This window comes from Panulirus ornatus, chromosome 11 (assembly GCF_036320965.1).
Source record: "Panulirus ornatus isolate Po-2019 chromosome 11, ASM3632096v1, whole genome shotgun sequence".
Classification (NCBI taxonomy): Eukaryota; Metazoa; Arthropoda; class Malacostraca; order Decapoda; family Palinuridae; genus Panulirus; species Panulirus ornatus.
In genome coordinates, this window is record NC_092234.1 from 4,322,933 (window position 1) to 4,346,056 (window position 23,124).

The 23,124-nt window shown below is 42.1% G+C and overlaps 1 protein-coding gene across 7 annotated transcripts in view; it reads right to left on the bottom strand.

Moving 5' to 3' along the window:
• The window catches only part of LOC139751225 (Kv channel-interacting protein 4-like), a 196,255-nt gene that overhangs the window by 20,011 nt on the left and 153,120 nt on the right, over positions 1-23,124 (bottom strand). For all 7 annotated transcript variants that reach the window (XM_071666432.1, XM_071666433.1, XM_071666434.1 and 4 more), the window contains one exon: positions 8,846-8,970. In XM_071666432.1, coding sequence (XP_071522533.1) covers positions 8,846-8,962 — 117 coding nt within the window. In that variant the 5' untranslated portion in view covers positions 8,963-8,970. The remainder of the gene's footprint in view (positions 1-8,845; positions 8,971-23,124) is intronic.

Sequence of the window (23,124 nt, forward strand, 5' to 3'; positions counted from 1 at the left end):
TTGTGCTACTCGTTTACTCTCTTATGTCTTCCTATGATCTATCGTCCTGCAGAGACAGAACTTTCGACGGTGGAAGAACGCCTGGTATATTAATTTTTCGTTATCAGGTCCGACTAATTAAAACGTAAGAAGATTCAATCTTTAAGCGATTCTCGAGAAATTCGTAATAACTGAGAACTTGTGTAAGTTTTCGTCGAAAGAGAAACGAACTCCCTTTGTTGATTTTGTTTAGGCTTCCATGACCAGGCAAATGGATCCAGAGACAACACTCTCGGACCGAGTATGGAGAGAACAAAAGAACTTTGTCAATATTTACCAGGTTGTCAAAAGTTTGGTCGGGCAAGTTAGACTGGAGTCGGGACTGTTGTCAATCTTGGAGAGAGAGAGAGAGAGAGAGAGAGAGAGAGAGAGAGAGAGAGAGAGAGAGAGAGAGAGAGAGAGAGAGAACCAGCCGATTGATACAAAATTCATCGAGTTAGAATCCAAGAACTTATCCTCCTCTCCCATTCTCTGTGTACTTCATCCTCATAACCAACTTCTTTCTTTTCCTTCTCAACTTCTCAAACTTCCATCACTTTCGTTCATCTATATTCTTTTATTACACGTGTTCAGCTCAGTCCTCACCACTCTCAGTCATTTATAACTCATTAATCATTCTCGAACACATTTAGCGATATGATAGATACTGATCAATCTGCAACAGATCATGGAATAATCATTATTCCGAGAAGATGAAGATAAATTCATAAACATTACATCACGTTTTATAATGTGAATTTAGAGGTCTCTTCCTAAGAGGGTTATATATAGTTTTGCTTCGTTCCTTTTTTCATATCTTTCTTTCCAACAATCAGCTACGTAATTCTGTCCATTCATCGTAGATGTGTGTGACTGGACTAGGTGAAGGTCAGGTCAAAGGCCAATGATATCGTAGGTGTACTGAGGATGAGGTTGTAGTGAAGATGGCTGTAGTGAAGATGATTTTAACGGAGTTTCCATCACTAGTGAACATGATAGTGTGCTATAGTGCCGATGCTGCAGTCTTGTCGCCGGTAATGTTGACATTCCTGTACAACCAGTCTCCTTCTCACAACATAATGTTATGAATGCACTTAGTTTCTTGCAGCGTTGTAAACTCTAGTATGTTTTATGACAACAAGAGGTGTAGTTCATCTGGAGATGTGTGTGTGCCTGGCCCTCACATCTCTCGCCTCACCTGGGTAATGAGGTTCCGACGGGTTCACCTCACAGCTAAAAGATAGACAGGTTCATCCGAGTTAATTTCCTTGCAGTAGTGAGGCAGCAGGAGGAGGAGGCGGTCATTAAGGCTGTCGTGTTCTATTGTTGTTCCTAATTGTGTTTTTTAGGAGAGACACTTCCTTGTTTGCCTTCATCTTGACGTGAAGTTAGCCTGCAACTTGACAAACATGTGATGATTTGGAAAGCAAGCTCTCTCTCTCTCTCTCTCTCTCTCTCTCTCTCTCTCTCTCTCTCTCTCTCTCTCTCTCTCCTAAAGGCTTTGATGTCTCCGTTTTCCCCAGGTACACACGTTGTACCTCTCCTCTATTTCATCTCTCACGAAATTCAATTTCCATTCCACTGCTCCAGGGTTATGAGGGCCATGGAACATTAACAATGGTTGATGAATTCTTGAACCTTGTCTGGTCGTGGTTTAAGGTTCTGGTAGACGACTTGAACCTTGTCTGGTCGTGGTTCAAGGTTCTGGTAGACGGCTTGAACCTTTTCTGGTAGCAGTTCAAGATCCTCGTAGATGAGTAGAGTCTTGTGCGCAGAACGTAAAAGTCTTCCTCCGGTTTGAGATACAAGTTTGAGGCACGAGACTGAGGTGTTAGTTTAGGGTGTGAGTGTGAGGTTCACGTCTAAGGTACAAGTGTGAGGTATGAGTCTGAGGTATAAGTTAGAGTCAAGAGTGTGCGGCACAAGTCTCTCTCGAGATACAATAGCTAGTGTTGATGTGTTGATGTTGTCCTCAATTGTGTGGAAGGCGAGGTCCTCCTCCGGGGTTTGGTGGGCTAGGTCATCCTCTTGCAATTGAAGGGTGAGGTCTTCCTCGTTCTCTTCTGATGACACTTGCATGTCTGCCGACCTCTGCCTCCACCCGCGACCTTCCCCGACGCCTCAGAACCATCTCTCCTTAAAAGCACCTTCCTCTGCTCGCCCTCCAGCAGCTTCAATAGGTCAGTGACACTCTGCCATGCATGGAGTTCCTGACAACGCCTGCATGCCAAACTGAAGTCTTGGCATGGGGTGGCATGGGGCGTGGTCATACAGTGCTTGGCAGTGTCTGCGGTGAAACACGTTGGCTGATCACTGCAAGCATGGCTTCATTTACCGAGTCTGCGTCTGCGCTTGTTGCTTGACCTGGCCCACAGCCACCTCTGAGTAATTACGGGTCAGGTCAAAGATCACGACTCCAATGGGCATTCGAGAGTCACCTTTCTTTATGGGGTCGGTAAACTCGGCCCTCAGGAACGACGAGCCACGTTTAACCTCATATTCGGAATGTCCCAGTGATCCCATGTGTGGGATGTGCCAGTAATCCCTGCTGAGAGATGTCCCACTATCCCAGAAATCTCACCTGTGGGAAGTCCCAGTAATGGATCTCAGGATCCTGATGGTGGTTCGGTGGTCCATTTGGTTCAAGATATAAACACGAGACAAGAGACAGTCGCAAAATACCAGATTTAAGAGCAAATATCTGGTATTGAGAAACACAAAGAGACTTTCATTTGTTTAATGCAAACAGAAAGTGTCAGATGGTTTAGAGGCGAGTGGTTAGGTGTTGCTAGCGTTGATGTTGATGGGAATACTGGAACACACGTAAATAAAGAAGATTGTGTGTGTTTTCCCCCGGGGATTTCCGCCCCATGGAACGCACCACTCGGTTATCCAAAACTTGGGGGAACACAGAGATATACCTCTGAAATGAGAACGACGTGCAACCCACTGCATGTTGAGGCCATAATCCTAGGTACAGGGAATGGGAATTGGTATCAGTGTGAACTGAAACAGACTTATGAAGTGCAGGCGGCACGGAAGAAATGTTGATGGAATGTGAAGCACAGACAGAATGAAAGATGTGAAGGAAGTGAATGAAGCAGGTGAGGCAAGGAATGAGATACATTGAGCAAGTGACTGAAGCATGTGAGGCAAGGAATGAAACACAGGGAGCGAGCGAATGAATTAGGTGAAGCAAAGAATGAAACACATGGAGCGAGCGAATGAATGAGGTGAAGCAAGGAATGAAACACGTGGAGCGAGCGAATGAATCAGGTGAAGCAAGGTATGAAACACGTGGAGCGAGGGAATGAATCAGGTGAAGCAAGAAATGAAGCACAGGGAGCAAATGAATGAAGGATGTAGTTGGCCGTGCTGAGGGCCAGGCCAGGCCAGACGGGGCCCACAAGGAGACCCTACAACCAAGTAATGACTGGATGGAGGACGACTTCCAAGTTGCCACTTGAAGGAGGACAACGTGTCCAAGTAGGAGAGAGCCGCTCAGATGAGGGTGACCTCGTGGGGACTGGTAATACATACATACGTACATACATACATACGCCTATAACTAATACATTTACATATTCATATATACATACATATACCGCGAAATCTCTCACACATACATACAGACACAGATATACGAACACAGACATACACATACTTAGCATAAGGTAAAAGGCATACATATATACATATACAAAATAGACATATACCCACACAGGTACACCTATATTTACATACGCACATACCATAGATTTATTCGGAACAAATCTTAAAAAAATGCTAATGAAAACCGAGATTTATTTCCCTTTTAATACATGCAAGACCTTGCTCATAACTTTTAACAACAAACCACAACGACCAACTACATGGTTCACGTCTTGCTTTCACAGTCATATTCCACCACAGCTTCTCCTTGAAGAGACAGGATTGCACAGAGAAAATAATCTAAGTAGTGTCTAATGAAATAGGAAAATGGAATACTATTGAAGGCATGTGAGAGATAAAGATATAGAGATAAAGGAGATGGGAATGGAGGAAATGAATTTAATGGTTGTTTCCTTGTCAGTTTTACTGCAGAAAAAGTGTCATTGATGAAAAAGCTGAAGGACGTGGGAGACAAGAGAGGACCCTGCGGGACACACCTGTGGTTGAGAACCGAGGAATCTTTTCTTTCTTTTTTTGAATGAATAAGACTGTGTTTCTCGTCAGCAATTTTGTCGGGAAAATAATGGAGAAATTCTGGGAAGACGAGTTGATGGGGGAGTGGGGGGCATCTGAGCTACTTTCTCATAAAGTAAACGAATAAGTCGCTTGGGTAAACAAAACCTTCTGCACCTATGCTGAGAAAGCCATTGGATACAGGATTTCTTTTTAGAACTGCCTCAATTATACAAATTCACAAGATCAAAGATCTTAAGAAAATTAAAGGTCACTGATTTACGAGTACGTGATCACTTTGTGAGTGGGGAGCTTGCCCAGAACTTGGTGATAGGTCAAATGGAGGAAGCTGTTAGAGATTGATATTCATGACTTCGAGTAGGGAAATCATGCATTAGGTACTAGCTGGGAAAGGAAAGTCTTGTCTGGACCTAAGTCATGGATAAAGGATGACATGTCAACCTCCATTGGAGGGACTTCAGGGTTGTGGTCTGCAGAAGACTTGGAACAATCAACCATCACCACTCCATGTAGTGCACCAGGTACATCTAACCTCACGAGTCACTTACACTTCTTCTCAACCAACGCTTAAGTATGTTAAAGTGAGAGATGGAACTCCCAAAGTGCTTCTCAGTTATTTCACTTTCATGATAAGTTGAATCTCCAAGCGAGACTAGAAGACTTCCCTCACACCACTTATCGTTGATTTAAGAATCTAAAAGCTTTTGAAGAGCGACAGCGAGATCCGACCAGAGTTTTAGCCCACTTGAATGATACGAGCATGAATTATTACAGTCATATTCAGTGGAATGATGATGATAGTGAATATGCATCTTCAAGGCAGTGAACAGTTTAGTGTCATTCACTTGGAAAATGAATCACCTTCAAAACAAAACTAAACAAAATGCGATCTTATTCCTTGAAGAGAGTCTCGGAGGATGGAGAAAGTGCTCAACTGAAACGAATCCAACAAGAATTGTGTCTACGCTAGAGACGAGGCATCCGAAGTAGTGAGGATGAGAACACACACATACCCGCTCCTAGCTGTATGCAAGATGACCAGGTGGGTACTGAGGGCCGTGTGTCTGGGGAGGGTGCACTACACAGACACGTCTTCACCTTAACCTCACTCTACACGGCTACAGATCTGTCTCCTCAACACGACTCAGTTCGAGTCACAGATGGAAAAATCCTCAACCTTGTAGAGAGAGAGAGAGAGAGAGAGAGAGAGAGAGAGAGGTGTATCTTTACCACCACATACGTAGCCTCTCTCTTTACCCGGCGATCTATGGACCACAAAGGAAAAATGGCATATTTTACACTTTAGGCGAAGCTCGCGTTGTGGACCAATGACGTTTCGCCGATAAGGTCTTTTTTGAGGTAAGAAAAATGGTTCCCCTTCGGGTGCTCTGCTATGACACACAGAAGATGGATTTCCCTAAGCATGAGCCAGCTCAGGAAAACTCAAATTATACCCTATAATTTCTAGACTAGATACACCCCCTTAGATTCTCTAGATTCCATAAGACGTGGATAATCTAATGCACCCTCGCTGGATTACCTCGTATTTACCTTGTATGAACTATCTAGATGCCCTATTTGGATATTTCTGTACCCTATGTGGATCATCCTGTTACCACTATGGATAGTTAGTTACCCTATATGGATAGCCTAGGTACCCTCTGCAGAATGCCTACTTACTCTCTATGGATTACCTAGTTACCCTGTATGGATTACCTAATTACCCTCTATGGATTACCTAGTTACCCTCCATGGATCACCTAGTTACCCTGTATAGATCTTATTAGCTACCCTCTATTCTGAAACTGATATACTGAATACTGAATATAGTTCGTATTGTCTGCGTACATATGCTGAAATATAATCTGACTTAGGGAGAGACTAAATGATTGTACACAGCTCAATTTTTACCGCAATTTCCAGTCTACAAACCATGGAATAATATTCTAATGCTTTAGCCCCTCCACCAGCAATCCTTTGAATGAGGTTAACGAGGAGGCCACGTCGTTAAAACTGGAGTGGACCTCACTTCACATGCTTTGCCTCTCGTTTATATTCCAAAAAAAGAAAAAGAAAGATCCTGGAGAGAGTTGAGCAAGCCGAGGTTATGAAGGGTAAGTGAGAGAGAGAGAGAGAGAGAGAGAGAGAGAGAGAGAGAGAGAGAGAGAGAGAGAGAGAGAGAGAGAGAGAGAGAGCATAACTGAGAAAACTCTTAGTTAAAGAGCATGAGCCAGCACCATGCACACCAGCTTGTCAGACATGTTCATGAGCTCAGTGCATGGGAGGGAGGTCAATACCTTACTGTAGGGGGGTAGGAGGCTGCATGACTGGTTAGCGAGAGCCAGGCACAGACCTACGTGAAACGAATGGCACGTTACAACCAGCACCTTCGTCGCCTGTATCTACCTTTACCAAGGTATTTCGTGTCGTAGAATGCGACTAAAAGGGGAAGGAGCGGGTGGCTGGAAATCCTCCCCCTCTCGTATTTTCTTTTTTCCTTTTTTATTTTCCAAAAGAAGGAACAGAGAAGGGGGCCAGGTGAGGATATTCCCTCAAAGGTCCAGTCCTCTGTTCTTAACGCAACCTCGCTAACGCGGGAGATGGTGAATGGTATGAAGGAAAAGGAAGGATATATATATACATATATATATATATATATATATTATATATATATATATATTCATTGGAACATGACCATCATTCAGTGATGCATTAATGGCTTAGGTGTCAGGTCAGGAAGAAAGTTCCTCGACATCATTAAAATTCCAGTTTTGGGTCAGTCCTGAGCTACGTAGCCACTCCCAAGGTGCTTTACATTTACCGTGAATGAATGAACATTCACTGCAGGAATTCCATGATGAACAAGTGAACAGCGTTGGCACTGCTTGCCTGTGATATGAGGCTCATTAGCGACCAACCCGAAGACCATCTTGGACGAGAGAGACTATCCAGTTTCGTTTTCTTTCATTTTCCTTGTGATGAACATGTTGAACTGGCATTCCCATCACACACACACACACACACACACACACACACACACACACACACACACACACATTTGTCTACATCTTTGTTCAGATCTGCGTCTATTTCTTTATTTATCATCCTCTCTCTTTCTCTTATTCTGTCATGATTTGCCTTTTTCCTCCTCACTTTCTCCGTCTCGGTGAGCACAAGTCTCTGCCGCCTGGTGTCTCAACACACACACACCCACACACACACACACACACACACCCACACTTATACAAACACACCCACACACACACCCACACTTATACACACACACACCCACACTTACACACACACACCCACACTCACACCCACACTTATACACACACACACCCACACTTACACACACACACCCACACTCCCGCATCTCCTCCCACGCTGTGTTTCCGGAGCCATCTCCCACAGTATTTCTTCCCACACAGGCGACACTCCGGCCATCTCACTTCACAATTCTCTTCCACTCTACAAGTCATTCTGCCTTCGGTATACCGTATATCTTCCTTCTATCTTCATCCCCTTCCCTCCCACTATTCTCTTCCTGATATATGGCATTACGTATCCGGAGTTTCATCGATCGACCGGATACACTCGTATAACCGGATACAGCGGCAAAACTGTATTCCATGTACAAAGATGCGTCTGTATTATCATAGTACTGAAATCGTCTAAGACGTAGACAAATTTTCACTTATGAAACCTAGATTTTAAAGAAATTATGATACTCAGGTATTCATAAGAATGTTTAGAATTATAATTAAAAAGAAAGCTTCTACCTGGATGATTTTCAACATAGATTAATATAATCATGTAATAATAAACCAGGCTCTGCACTGCTTCTTCTTCAGGTAAAATGTTTGAATAACTTTTCATTTTTCCTCACCACTGATATGAACAAGTTAGTAATTAAAAGAAAATCATAAAATGCTATACATGTTAGTGCTAATATCATGTGTCCGTCTATTTTGACTTGACTAAAGCTGGCTCATTCGTATGCGAATTCAGTGACTGGATTATATATATATATATATATATATATATATATATATATATATATATATATATATATATATATATATATATATATTATAACCAAAGAACCCTATTTACGGGGCTCCTGCAGTTCCAAAGCTGCGCTACAACCAGTAGCAGGTAAGAAATGAACTCGTCTGGCATGAGAACGAGTAGACTGTGTGCTTCTTTTCGTCCACTGACGATGGTGCAATCTCGACGAGGATGACTTTGCATACAGCAACACTAACATGAATCCAAATATCACCTCAAATATACATGATGGCCACGAGTTTAGCCTCTCTCTCTCTCTCTCTCTCTCTCTCTCTCTCTCTCTCTCTCTCTCTCATAAACAGTCGGAGCTAAACCTCTGACATACAGGAGCGTAGGTCGAGGGGGGAGTGTGGCGTTTCAGTTTCATTTATGCAAATCCCACACTCTGTACCTGGTGATGCCGTTTCTCTTTCTCACACCTGTTGCCAGCCTTCAATACTCTTTCACTCTCAGTATCATTTTATATATATATATATATATATATATATATATATATATATATATATATAGATAGATAGATAGATAGATAGATAGATAGATAGAGAGAGAGAGAGGGGGAGAGGTTTCTCACCTGTTTGAAGCCTCTGTATATAAGCTGGATCTCCTTCCTGGTAAATTTTGTGGTTTTCGTCAACTTGTCCAGTTCCTCCGGCCTATACCGTTGGACGTGGAGGCTGAAATCATCCATATCATCCTCTGGTGAAGAGAAATACCAGTAAATAAGATAGTCATACCAGGGCAAACAACAACGTAAGATAGTATTAGTGATAGAAAATCAATTACAGATAAAATGAAAAAAATGCATACGTTTTGAGATAGTGATTTGTTTCGCAAAGTCATATATATATATATATATATATATATATATATATATATATATATATATATATATATATATATATATATATTGGTTATTCTTTTACAATTAAGGGTTTCATGTTTAAATTTTCGTTCATCAACTTTTATTGTTTTTATGACAAGGGAACAAAACACCCATTCTACAATAAAAGCACACACGAACTCTCTCTCTCTCTCTCTCTCTCTCTCTCTCTCTCTCTCTCTCTCTCACAAACCATCACATAGCGTCAGCCATCATAGCTTCCATGACAAACTCCTGGGGCGTAATGGTTCCTGGGGCGTAACCAATAAACTGTAATTGTTTCATGTAATTCATTAGTTTGCGAATTGTATCAATGTTTCCCTATGTCATATTTCACATAGTTTTTTTTTAAAGTCAAATAACTCAGAGTTTTCTAGTCATAAAACAATAAAAGTTGATGAACGGGTATGTAAACATGAAAACCTTAATTGTGAAAGAATAAACAATATATATATATATATATATATATATATATATATATATATATATATATATATATATATATATATATATATATATACTCGTATCAAGACAACCTTACTTTGCCTAACTTTGCTTAAGCTAGATATGTCTAAAAGTAATTTTAGGAGGAGATAATGGGCGAGAAAAGGAAAGGTTATGGCGTAGCAATTTTCCAAGCAAAAAACCAGGGAATGGTCGAGTGCATTTGGTGCACTAAGCAGCGCTTGGTCCTTCCTTTTGTGACCATTTCTTAGAAGTCATTATGGTCAGCAAAATGATGAAACGTTTTAGAAATAAGATAAACAATCATAGCTTGTTCAACTAGAATGTAATGGAAGTTAGATGTGATGTTTTGTACATGTTTGTATAGTAATACATGTCTCACACTTATGTATTGTATATGTTTATGAATACATTTATGTATAGTATATGTACATATTTTTCATATATGTAAAATACATGTGTATGAATACACGTTTCATACATATATGTATAGTACATGTGTATGAATACACGTCCGTTTTCTCTCCACCCCTTCAACTACCCTGCGCTACACAATGTAGCAGTGGTAACCCGACCCATAGAGAGCGTCCCCCAAGGATACCCTCAGTGTAAACTTAGCCTCCATAGCTGGAGGTGGTACACAGCCTAATGATAAACAAACACTCAGGGGATCTGGTGCTAAGTGGCCTTTTCAGGCACTTCCTTTCTACCATTCCTCCTCCTCCTCCTCTCCCTCTTGGTCAGCCTGTTTTGAAGGGAGGTTTTACTCCCTCTCTGGTCAAGGCTGTGCTGTAAGGGGGATGGGGGCTGTATCACTCCCTGAGCGAGGTTGTGGGGTGGGGTCGGGGGTTTAGCTAAGTCCTTGGTCAACTCTGCGAGTGTTGTGGATATAATCGCGAGCTGTTGTCTCAGGCAGAGTCTGGTCTGATGATATAGTGAGAGAGAGAGAGAGAGAGAGAGAGAGAATGATGACAATGATCAAAAATAAAATGGAAAACAGACTAAGCAGGACACTGGTGGAGGAGATTGGTGTTAGGGAAATCAGACAATCCTGCACATAACATAACATCCATCTAGTGATTTCCCTCCCTAAGTTGGGGAAATTTCCTCGTTATTGGCAACATTTGTCAGGTAGTGGACATTCTTTATACGACCTGATGGCAACACTGGAATTGATGGGCTGGTCGTGCTATGGCCACTGGCCGAATAGAATAGATTGTAAAGCCACAACCAAAAAGTTTTTGGCTTTAATTTAGTTTCAATGATAACATGATTTTTTTCCTCTAATCCTAATCATCTGGATTAGATTTCTTATACGTAATATTTCCCATTTTTTATCATATTCTATTAGCTTCATCTTTTTTAATTTTTTCATATCAAAGTCTTATTTCATGCTACACACACGGTTTAGGCTTGTGTGTGTGTGTGTGTGTGTGTGTACATGGGAATGAAGACGTGGTACATATATACAAGGTTAACACGAGCGTGAAACTTTCCTCGTTACACACAAAAAATAGTCATCACAGATATGCAGAAACATACACACATGGACATGGTTACACAAAGCATGAGATAGACGAGTAGATAATCATACACACACACACACTTGCAGGCAAAGTAAAAACAAATACAAATACACAAACACAAAGAGACCCACCAACTCAAACACACACACACAGAGGAACATATGGCCAAACACAAACAGATTCACAGACAATCAGCCTCACTGCAAACAAACACGGGCAAACCCACAAACAATACATATCTACTGTGCTTTGTCCTTACCTCACCCCAACAACACCCGTCCTCCTCACTGGCAGCAGCAGGCTCGTGTGAGCGACCACCACACAATGACACTATCAAGTGTCTGGCAAGGGGAAGAAAAGTGGGCACTGCCCACATACACAACAACGGCCCATGCAAATTCCCTGGCCAAATCCCCTCCCGATGCGCTGGATTGTGAACCTCATTTTGTTAATGTGAACCTCTCTCTCTCTCTCTCTCTCTCTCTCTCTCTCTCTCTCTCTCTCTCTCTCTGCAGAGAGGAGAGAAAACCCTGAGGGAGAACAGGGTGGGGAATGAAGCAGAAGAGAAGGGTGAGCGTCGGGGTGGACACTGATAACGTTATGGAGAGAGGCATTATAGAGGATAGGTAGGTGGAGGGGCGAGGGTCTGCTCTCACTACACTGATCGTCTGGCCACACACACACACACACACACACACACACATACAAATCACATGGGCATTTCGCCGATGTACAAACATTCTAAGTTTGAATAAAAATTTTTGGTCAGGAAAATATTTACGAACTGCACCGTTTATTTATATATTTTCTTTTTTCAGCCAAAATGTTTTGATATGTGGCCAGAAATCACTACTCCTGCCAGTCTACGATCCTGACGTTCAATTCGGTGTTCAGTTTGATTCCATCTTAAGTGAAAATATTCATACTTTGAAGGTATTACACGTGACTTTCATCTAGCTGCCTCTAACTTTGATAAGAAATTATCCATTTTCTTTTTATCTCTTTTTTGCAATTCACAATTTCAACTTTTGCTGGACGCAAATTTTTCTTTCAGGTGATACAAGACGAACTTTGCAAAGTCAAAGACTTCCAATGCTTTCGTGATTGTTGACACTCGGCTCATGGCCCAGCCTCTCTGGCTGCAAACTCTCAGAAGACAACATTAAAAGTAAACAAGATGGCGGACGTGCTAACTCTCACCAGACAACATTAAAAGTAAACAAACAAGATGGCAGACGTGCAAACAATTCCACCCAGCTGGGCAGCTTACTTGTACGAAGACACTGATTATCATTATCAATTATCATTATTGTTATATAACCTGAGAACCTCTTTAATGGGGCTCATGCAGCTTCGAGGCTGCGCTGCACTCAGGAGCAGGGAAATGATGGACTCCTTTGTAGGGAGAACGTTCTCCACAAGCCTATACTCCTCTCCATCCACTGACATTGATACAGCCTTGGGGTACAGCAAATTGCATGCGGATTACAGGAAAGCCGAGAGATTAGATGTGCTGAATATATGTTTGTAAATAAGAAAACGCATTTGCAGTGGCAAGCCATGACCAAAGAGGTGATGATTCTAGATCCTGCCAGATGAGATGGAGACCGTCGAAGTAGATGGGGGAGGAAAATAGTCTGACGAATTTTTATGACGGCAAGATTTTGTAAAGTATATTAACAAGGTAACTTTTGAAGTTAGGAGAAACTTGGGTCTGAGGGTGAGACTACGTTATATACCCCTACATGCTTGGGTTTTGGAGGAGGGTATGTTTAACCTCCCTCCCAATTTTCAGTCTTGGAGGAGGAAAACTAAAGGTCGAGGACGTGATCTCCACACCATACTTTGAAACTATCATTTCATTAACCTTTTTAACTTCTTATTCTATGTCCGGATTCGCCAGAGAAATGGTATCACACTCAGTTATTCTCCTGTTCTTCGTGTTTTAATCATGTTTTTATTTCATCGATTTTTTTTTCTTTACTTCTATGCGTCTAGAACTTGTTACAGTTTTCATTCTTTATAAAATTTTCTCTAGATGTATTGCTTCTTTGTTCCATTTCCCAGTCTGTATCTTCGTGTCTGGTCTCATGACACGTACAACGACATTAACATCTTTGACACACATTGTGTCTCATTCTGATAAGCCATCTTCCTTGTCCTTAGTCTTACATCATCTCTCTCTCTCTCTCTCTCTCTCTCTCTCTCTCTCTCTCTCGTAGACCAGAAGGTACCGTCTCTCCATCACTACCGCCATCACTACCAATCTTCTCCAACAGAAGGAGACTTACCCATTCTTCTCCGCGCTTCCCCCACCACCACCAACAGGCGAGTCCACCATGTAACAGATGGTCCGTCTGAACGACCATTAGCCCCTGCCTGGCCAGCATTGTGAAACAGTTGAGGTCCGGGGCGGCCTACCGCCACACACTGACTCGTGACCCTCTATCCCTTACCATTCAACCCCTACCTACCTACCTACCTACCCACCCACCTACCTACCTACCCATCTTGACGTAGAAAACACAGAGTCATCAGCTGGGGTGAGTGGATTATCCGGGAGTATCGGCTGGCAGTAATGACTCTTGGATCGTTTATTACCTGGATATCTAGCTGTCTCTCCTTGTCGGGAAAGTCTTCACCCCAGGGACAACTACTGTCCGTGACTAGAGTCTTCATGGAGGAGGAGGAGGAGTGTGGAGTCGAGAGAGATATTTCTCCAATATGTCGGTCTCATCACACGTCCAAGGGCGTCCATGTGGGAGGCACCGACCATCAGCCGTCAAACTCCATCTCAGTATTGCAGGCAACAAGGCTCCACCAGCGGCCACACGGCTCAATAACCATCTCTCCTGGACCAGCGGCTCCCCTTCCCTCCTCCCCCTCACATTTACTGCATGGAAAATAAGAAGGAACTTCCCTCGTCTCCTGTTGCCAGTTTGAGCACGGGCTAAGGAGCGTTCGAAGCATCTCCTCGAGAGATGAATCCACAAAACCTGCGAGTTCGAGACTTTAGGGTCGAACTCTCGTCCATAAGAGGACCATGGATTCTGACTGTCGTCTTGGGCGTCATCAAGGGTCGTTGAGCGCTTGTACCGCGATGGCGACCATTACCTTTGCTATCACTCAGCCAGAGAATGAAGCAGCTTCACTCAGTTCGAACCGTCCCCCAGCGTACTGAGACAGCGAAGACGAAGATATGGAAACTGCTGTTTGGGCCAGCTAGACCAATTTCTGGTGTCCAAGAATGTAATGATATGTAGTGCCTGTTATGTTGTGTCTTATATAGCGTTTGTTGCTATAATAATTTACCTGTACTCACATCCAAATAATGATTTGCATTATATTCTTAGCACTTCAGAGGGCCATTCACTAGTGCATCATACTGGCATTAATAGCGAACCCGTCCAATGTCACTATATCTCAATTAACTGTGGAGATAATCAAAACGTATCATACGAATTCTGACTTAAACCTAACTTCGTCATCTTCTTAAATGCTTCCAAAGTTAGAATGAAAGGTTTACATAAATCCGTGAAAGAACGAAGCCGTTCGTAACCAATTCTTCCGACCAGACTCACTAACAGTGAAAAACGGTTATTGAATAATACTCTCGAGCCAAAAAACAGAACAAAAATGACTAACGGACTCGTATTCAACAGTTTTTATCAGCAGCGGACTGCACAGCAATCATCCCGAGCGACAAAAATCTATGAACCTCAGATTTGTGAAATCCAAATACCATAATATTTTCCCGAGCGGATTTACGAATCCTTGCCGTAAAGTCTTCGAGTTTCGTATATTTTCCCTCAGCTTTTCATAAGTAGTGACAGCGTCGTCCAAACTCAAGTCTTACGGTGTGAAACATTTTGACAATAGTTGATTTTACCAGAGAAGTAATGAAAGGTATCTATCTATCTATCTGTATCGAATGGGTGTTACCGGAGTCCGCCTGCTTGAGGTTACACCGCGAGTGAAAAGTCACGCTTGAAAGCCTTTGTTATGACCATCATAAGGTAGGGAGTGTGGTCTTGCCAGAGAACCTCTCTCGTCAGAGGAGCCATCATTACCTGTCTATAATTACTTCTTTGTACAAGATGATGACAGTTTTACACTCATGTTGCCCCATCTCAGCCATGTGGAGGTACCTTGTCTCCACTGATTATTATATATATATATATATATATATATATATATATATATATATATATATATATATATATATATATATATGTATCCCTGGATTCACACTCAAGTGTGACTGAGCTTTGGCGGGCCCTTTGCTGCCTGTTGTTCAGTAACCCTTACCCTTAAAAGAGACAGAGAGAGAGAGAGAGAGAGAGAGAGAGAGAGAGAGAGAGAGAGAGAGAGAGAGAGTTGTTCAGTGAAGCGGAAGAAGGTCAGATACCCATCGACAAAAAATAGAAGATGGAGTTGGAAACCCCATTTGAATGTGCTGTAAAAGCGACAGAAATGGAGGGCTACGCCATAAGGCTATTGGGGCAAGAGAAAGCTAAGCTTAGTGGCGAGAGAAAGTGGGGAGTCATGTTCCTTCACCACCAAGCGAGGACACCTCTGCCTCTTTCATTCATTCCTTCCTTCATTCCTTCCCTCTGGTCATACTTATTGCTTGGGTCCCAGGAACCCTCACGTTTGGGCCAAGATGGTACGATTTTGGAAGCAGGAGTCCTGGGTCTTATATCCTCATCTTGGAAGGATGTTTAGCTCATGTATCACGTAAGAAGTTTGAGCCTTGTGGTGCACGTCTGGTAAGGGGCAAGATTGAGGTTTTGAGGTCGGATATGAGTGAAGTTTAAACTTAGTGGTAAAGGTAAGAAAAAAAGATGTTTAGGTTTAAGGTTTTAGGGAGTGAAGTGTGGTTCCTTTAGGGTTTAAGGTTTTAGGGAGTGAAGTGTGGTTCCTTTAGGGTTTAAGGTTTTAGGGAGTGAAGTGCGGTTCCTTTAGCCTCAGTAATGAAGGATATTTTCTTTATTCCTTCCTGTAACTTGGTGCATAGAATATATTTCTGGATCTGCTGGAGTAGGTTAAGAGTTGAAGTCTAGGTGACCCACACACACACACACACACACACACACACACACACACCCTGGAGGCCACAGGTAGGAGAGGCGGGTTCTGCACATGTCGATGATGGAGACGCCTAACTGGGTTATCAGTTCAACTCGAACCTCGTAGTGCGGGGAAAAAATGGTATCGGTAAATAGGCCATTTTTTTCCCCTTCACAAACACCACCTTCAACGATTTTCCTTTATCGCCTGATACTTGGGATAAAGATGGCCAGAAATAGACCATATAGTTTTTTCCACCCTCTCTTGGTCCACTATTTTTTTTCTGCCTGTGATGAAAGGTTCGCTTGAAAACGTTGATTGTAAACTGTTGCTCCAATAAATAGATCACAAAGCTTTTAAAACCGGTTGTCAAACCTTTGTTTATGTTCTTTGTACAGTCTGTCCTGGGAAACGTTAAACAGACCAGGTCTATTCATTTCAGTTTTGCCTTAATACTGTCTTGATTCCTCATTACATATTCATAGACAATTTAGTCTTTACCTGCAGTGTTTCCCAGGCATTTTCTTTTGACACACCTGTGCGAGGCACTCGGCAGATATGCTCAAGTATGCGCTTCTGATTACTCGCACATTTTCTGTATATGGATATATACCATATCAATTGCGCATACCTTGGTATATCGGTCATATACATGTCTGTTACTACATCCTATTTCTGGTAAACACACACACACACACACACACACACTCACGAGGCCAGATCACACACACACACACACACGAGACCAGATCAATTGTTTGGGGGGAGGTGTGGGTGTGGGTGGGGGTTGAAGCAATATCAGCAGTTGATGGGTAGTACCAGCCTTGCTGAATGATGCCAAGGCATTCCAGCTAGAGTGCCAACCTTGACGGCAGAACCTGGCTGAAGCACTGCCAATGGAATGACTCGTTTGACTCCCTCTTCTTGAAGATATAACTGCCCTACTCCAAAAAAAATAAGGAATATATATATATATATATATATATATATATATATATATATATATATATATATATATATATATATATATAAAGCATTGAACACTCGTGTTTGTAACCCAGTCTTGAGCTTCACTCCAACATAAACACATCTGATATCCACACCTGTGGTCCCACCCTGTGGACGTGGCCTGCTTCCTGAGAGGCACTGTAGCCCTATAGAAGCAAATGATACACGCAAAATGTTCACTACAGAAGCTGGTCTCAATACTCAATGATTGAAAAAACGAAAAATCTCATTCCTGTACAAATACCGACTGATTATCAGATAAATTATATTCTAAAACTCATAACGAAAATCACGACCCATTTTCAGAGAAATTGTATTCGAAACCTTACAAGAAACATTGTAAACATGGATTGTAATACGATCCTCGAGTTTATGCAAAGTAATGTTTTTACATCATTCTTCACTACGTCGCCCCAGGGTACCGAACCTGTGGATGAATATTGAACGTGTTTGACGACACGTAAAATCAAAAATCGGAACTCTGCGTGTGCAAGACCTGGGCCCCGGGTGCCAGGAGACAGCTATGACCTCATACCCCATCAAGACCTGGCTGGACGTGCTCGTTCCCGGGATATGATGCCGCATATTGGGTAAGACACCAAGAGATGACTCCAGATATGAAACACACACACACACACACACACATATATATATATATATATATATATATATATATATATATATATATATATATATATATATATATAGTGTGTGTGTGTGAAGCGTCTGGGGTAAACCATGGAAAGTTCTGTAGGGCCTGGATGTGGAAAGGGAGCTGTGGTTTCGGTGCATTATACATGACAGCTAGAGACTTAGTGTGAACGAATATGGCCTTTGTTGTCTTTTCCTAGCACTACCTCGCGCGCATGCGTGGGGAGGGTGGGGGGGTGTCATTTCATGTGTGGCGGGGTGGCGACGGGAATGAATAAACGCAGCAAGTATGAATTATGTGCATATATGTATATGTCTGTGTATGTATGTATAGGTTTGTATATGTGTGGACGTGTATGTATGTACATATGTGGGTGGGTTGGGCCATTTTTTCGTCTGTTTCCTTGCGCTACATCGCTAACGCGGGAGAAAGTGACAAAGTATAATGATACTATATATATATACACACTGCTGATATATCAACACTATGTGTCGACTTACAGGAGTCACATGATATCTTACTTTCTCCTCCTACACCTGTTTGACGACCTCAGACCCTTGTGCCGTGAGCTTGCTTGCAGGCGAGCTTGCTGGAGGCTGGGCTGTATCATCAGCTAAATGTCAACCACCTGTTGACCTTATCTGACCTGCTACGCTTCAGCTCTCGCCAGAGGGCAAGGTCACGTAACCCTTAACCCGGGCTTTACTTGACCTTACGTAGTCTGAACCTGTTTTCTTGTCTTACGAGTGTGAGCTTACGTGACCTTTCCCCCTTAACGACATGTAACAGGTTAAAGGTCATCGTGTCATCACCTGTAGCTCGTTACTCGGCTGACCTTTTGTTAGCTCAAGCCCTTAACCTCAAGGCTGGGAAGGGTTAGGTGACAGAGTAGGTTAAAGGATTTCCGGGTGCCTTTGTTGAAGACAGTGTTGGAGCACCGCCACCTTGGGTTAGAGAGAGAGAGAGAGAGAGAGAGAGAGAGAGAGAGAGAGAGAGAGAGAATGATGATATTGTAGTCTGGTCATGGTACCTTTAACATTATGAACATTTCCCAACACAGGTGAGGCGATACATAACTTGTGTATTTACAATCTACATATCTCTGACAACGGAGCTGGCAACATGAAAAAGAATTCCATTTCTAACAATCCAACTGATTCAGTTATATTCCTTGTATCTCAGCATGAAATTCCAATTTCGGTCTAATAATCAATTCTGATACGATGTGAAATGAAACAAAAATATACTAGCATTTGAGACGGCAAAACATTTGCTTTCTGAAGTATGCAAATGAGTTGATTGGGATCGTTTCCCGTAGGGGACAAGATAGATGGATGCTTAAAATGTCTATTGATATTATATCTTACAGTACTCCGTCAAGACACGCCAAACTACCCAGAAGAAAATCCATACTTCAAAGTTTTTTGTTCGGCAAATTTCACGTCAAAAATTAAAGTTTCGGAGAACTGATGCTTTTCTCATAACTCAGATGATTAAAATGTAATTTTTCTTCCACTTCTAGCATCATATTTAGTTCGATATCGTGTAGAATGGATTTCTAATATTCACGACATTAATATCTTCACCTAATTGTTAGAGAGAGAGAGAGAGAGAGAGAGAGAGAGAGAGAGAGAGAGAGAGAGAGAGAGAGAGAGAGACTGGTGATGCCAAGTGACATAAAGCATGCAGTGCACCACACTTAACCCACATAATAACACTAATGGACTCACTATTACATAAAAAGCTTCCATCACTCACATTTGAGCGGTGGACAGCTCAGTTTAATCAAGAACTCAATATTCATACCTTTTGCATGATTCATGGAAAATTACTGAGAGAGAGAGAGAGAGAGAGAGAGAGAGAGAGAGAGAGAGAGAGAGAGAGAGAGAGAGAGAGAGAGAGAGATCCTGCACGCTCACACATTAGTATTTTCAAGTCAAGAAATCTCTGATATGAAGTCTGGATATTAAAGTTGGGAAAAGCAAAGAACTAAAAAAAAAAGGTAGTGCAGACAGACTTGTGAACTCTCTCTCTCTCTCTCTCTCTCTCTCTCTCTCTCTCTCTCTCTCTCTCTCTCTCTCTCTTTGTGCGAGGTGAAGGAAGGCTTAAGGAATCAGCGAGGTCAGGGCTAATTAGCAGGAATTATTGGGATTTGAGAACACCTTGATGTCTAATTGGCAATTCCAGGCACAAGGAAACAGTTCCAGACTTTCTATCGTCTGGAATCATCTCATCCTGGATGGTTTAGGATCCTAAAATGATAAGGATCATGGAATGAGGTGTTCCAAGAAGTGTATGAAGCTCAGTACGTATGTGACGTAAGATGGCATCCTAAAACGAGAAACTGTCCTCATGTGTCAGACTGAGATACAGACTGGAAACAATCATCTACGGATGTGTTTTTGATAGAGTCACTTTTGTGTTTTGGCATTCATGATATTTTCTAGTTGTTGATCCTAGTGTTAGGGTCACCGGATCCACATGTACTATGAAGAGTTGGTCTATCTATATCCATTCTAGGGAATGAACCTTATGGGTCCAAGAAATGAACCTTATGGGTCCACGGAATGAACCTTATGGGTCCACGGAATGAACCTTATGGGTCCACGGAATGAACCTTATGGGTCCAAGGAATGAACCTTATGGGTCCAAGGAATGAACCTTAACCGTTTCTTGTCTGTTATTACGACAGTGTTATATTTGGCCAGATACTCATCACGATAATTCGTCTTTACTCTCTCTCATTCTATTCCCCACCTTAGCTATCTTTCTTTGTGTTTGTTTTCTCCTCTCTTTTTCTTTCCCTCCAAAATGCATTTCCGATATCCCCACTTTACCTACATCATTCAAGATAGGTGACTACGCTGAGAGAGAGAGAGAGAGAGAGAGAGAGAGAGAGAGAGAGAGAGAGAGAGAGAGAGAGAGAGAGAGAGAGAGAGAGAGAGAGAGAGAGAGAGAGAGAGGCCACCTGTTGTCTGGCTAGGTATGGAGGGGAAAATCAATGTTGGCTTAGAAGCCAAGGGAAGGTAGGTAACATTGTAGGCGTGTGATAGCTTACACACACACACACACACACACACACACACACACACACACACACACACACATCCTCTTTTTTTTTACAGACACATTTCTCTGTTTTTACCTCTGCATTCTTTTTTTATCTTTGTTCTTTGGTTTCTGTCGGTTTGTTTGCCCGTCTGCGTCTCCCTGCCTCCTCTCTCTCTCTCTCTCTCTCTCTCTCCCCAATTCTCGTTTTCTGCTCGGAACGCGACGTCACTTACCTTGCGTTAAAAGCTTCGGTAACAGCTCAAAGGAATGCATTCTCAGACATTTCCCCGACACGCTTACAAAGCCTTGAAGATGGCCTTACATCGTCCGGGAAATAATTTTGATGATCGTTGATATAGAGGTGTACACATGAAATATATGCACACTAGAGTGTCTCTGATTACATCAACACGCAGTCAATAAACTAATGTCTTCAGAAGACTTACGAGTAAAAGTTTCGACAGTGAGAAAGAATTCCATAATTGTCTCTATCCCATTTCATCGTCACCACCCTAAACTACGCCTATCCTTTCTGGTCATTTATCTCCTTAGACGCAAACATAAAACCAGAAGCCACACAAAGCAGAACATTTAGAACAATCACAGACAGGAGCTGACCCCATTCCTCACTACTCCGGCACTTGTAATCATGGGTCTCACCATCCCAGGAAATACTGTATTGACCAAACATATTCACACACACACAGATGACTTGACAAACACTATACAACCTTCCCTTACCCAATACTTGACAAACACTATACAACCTTCCCTTACCCAATACTAAACTCCTGTCTACCCGACATACACACATCTGAAACTACACTATCCAGAGAAATAAGATTCACTCTCTCATATGTACTTTGGACAATGTACATTTATTCTTGTGTAACAAGTGTTTTGATTGACATTTGTGTTACGAGCATAGAGTTTTACACTCGCATTACCCCGTCTCTTTACCTTGTATGTATATTCCATGTCTTTGTGTGTGTGTGTGTGTGTGTGTGTGTGTGTGTGTGTGTGTAATGTATACGAGAGAGCGAATGCTCAAATATATATTCTTGTGTGCCTTTCTCTGTTACATCTTTCTGTCTGCCTTGTTTTCTCTACGTAAGAAACATTACCCAGCTACGTGTAGATCGTCTGTCTGTCTACAGTAAGCATACAACAGAACTACAGCAGACTCCTCCTCCTCCTCCAGTCTGCCAGTCGTAACCATTTAACCGAGATACAGGAAGGTCTTCTCCCCTACCTTGCTCCCCTCAATGACCATCTCACCTTTAGGCATCACTGAACATCAATAATTGATCCCCCCCCCCCCCCCACGTAGAGCCATCAATAGTCTATCGACCAGAAATTCTTTGGACGTAAACATGCTTCATATCAAAATGTACAGACACAGAATATGCAAAGATATATGTTAATACTTATAGTGCGAGCTGGAGAGGTCCCAATCTTTTAACACTCCTCACAGAGTAATACACACTTCAGGGATAGATGGATGGATGGATAGATAGATAGCACTTCGAGAGAGAGAGAGAGAGAGAGAGAGAGAGAGAGAGAGAGAGAGAGAGAGAGAGAGAGAGAGAGAGAGAGAGAGACTGTAGACATTGATCCAAAATATACACACTGTGATAAACGTCAAATAAAGGAACTAATTAATATTTACCAACTTCTGAAATATGAGATACCACATTCAAACATACCTGAAAAGGCCCTTGAATATCAATAATGATTAGATACAAATTAAATCTCTGTATATCTTAAAGTCATTCCTTTGAAAAGAAAAGAACTGAAAATCCTATACACTCAAGATACTGTATCACATTTTTAATGATGTTCAAATGAAATATTTGCATATAGAGAAAGTAAACTCATGTGATATAGAACTAATGACTGAACCTCATTTAGTCTGAGGAGCCTCGAGAAAAACACACCGTTCGATCGGTAGGCAGTGATATCTGTGGCAGCGCTCGAGCAGGAGGTCCGCTTTAAGTGGCACTCAAGTGTGAATAATGAAGGAATGACGTATACAGAGTTGGTGGTGGAGATGTGTTGAGAGTGTGTGAGGCAAGGTGAGGCAATGGGGAGGGTGTCAGCTCCTGGCAAATGTTCAGAGAGAGAGAGAGAGAGAGAGAGAGAGAGAGTGTGTGTGTGTGTGTACAGGCATGAATCTAGACGTAACATTTCCAAACGTA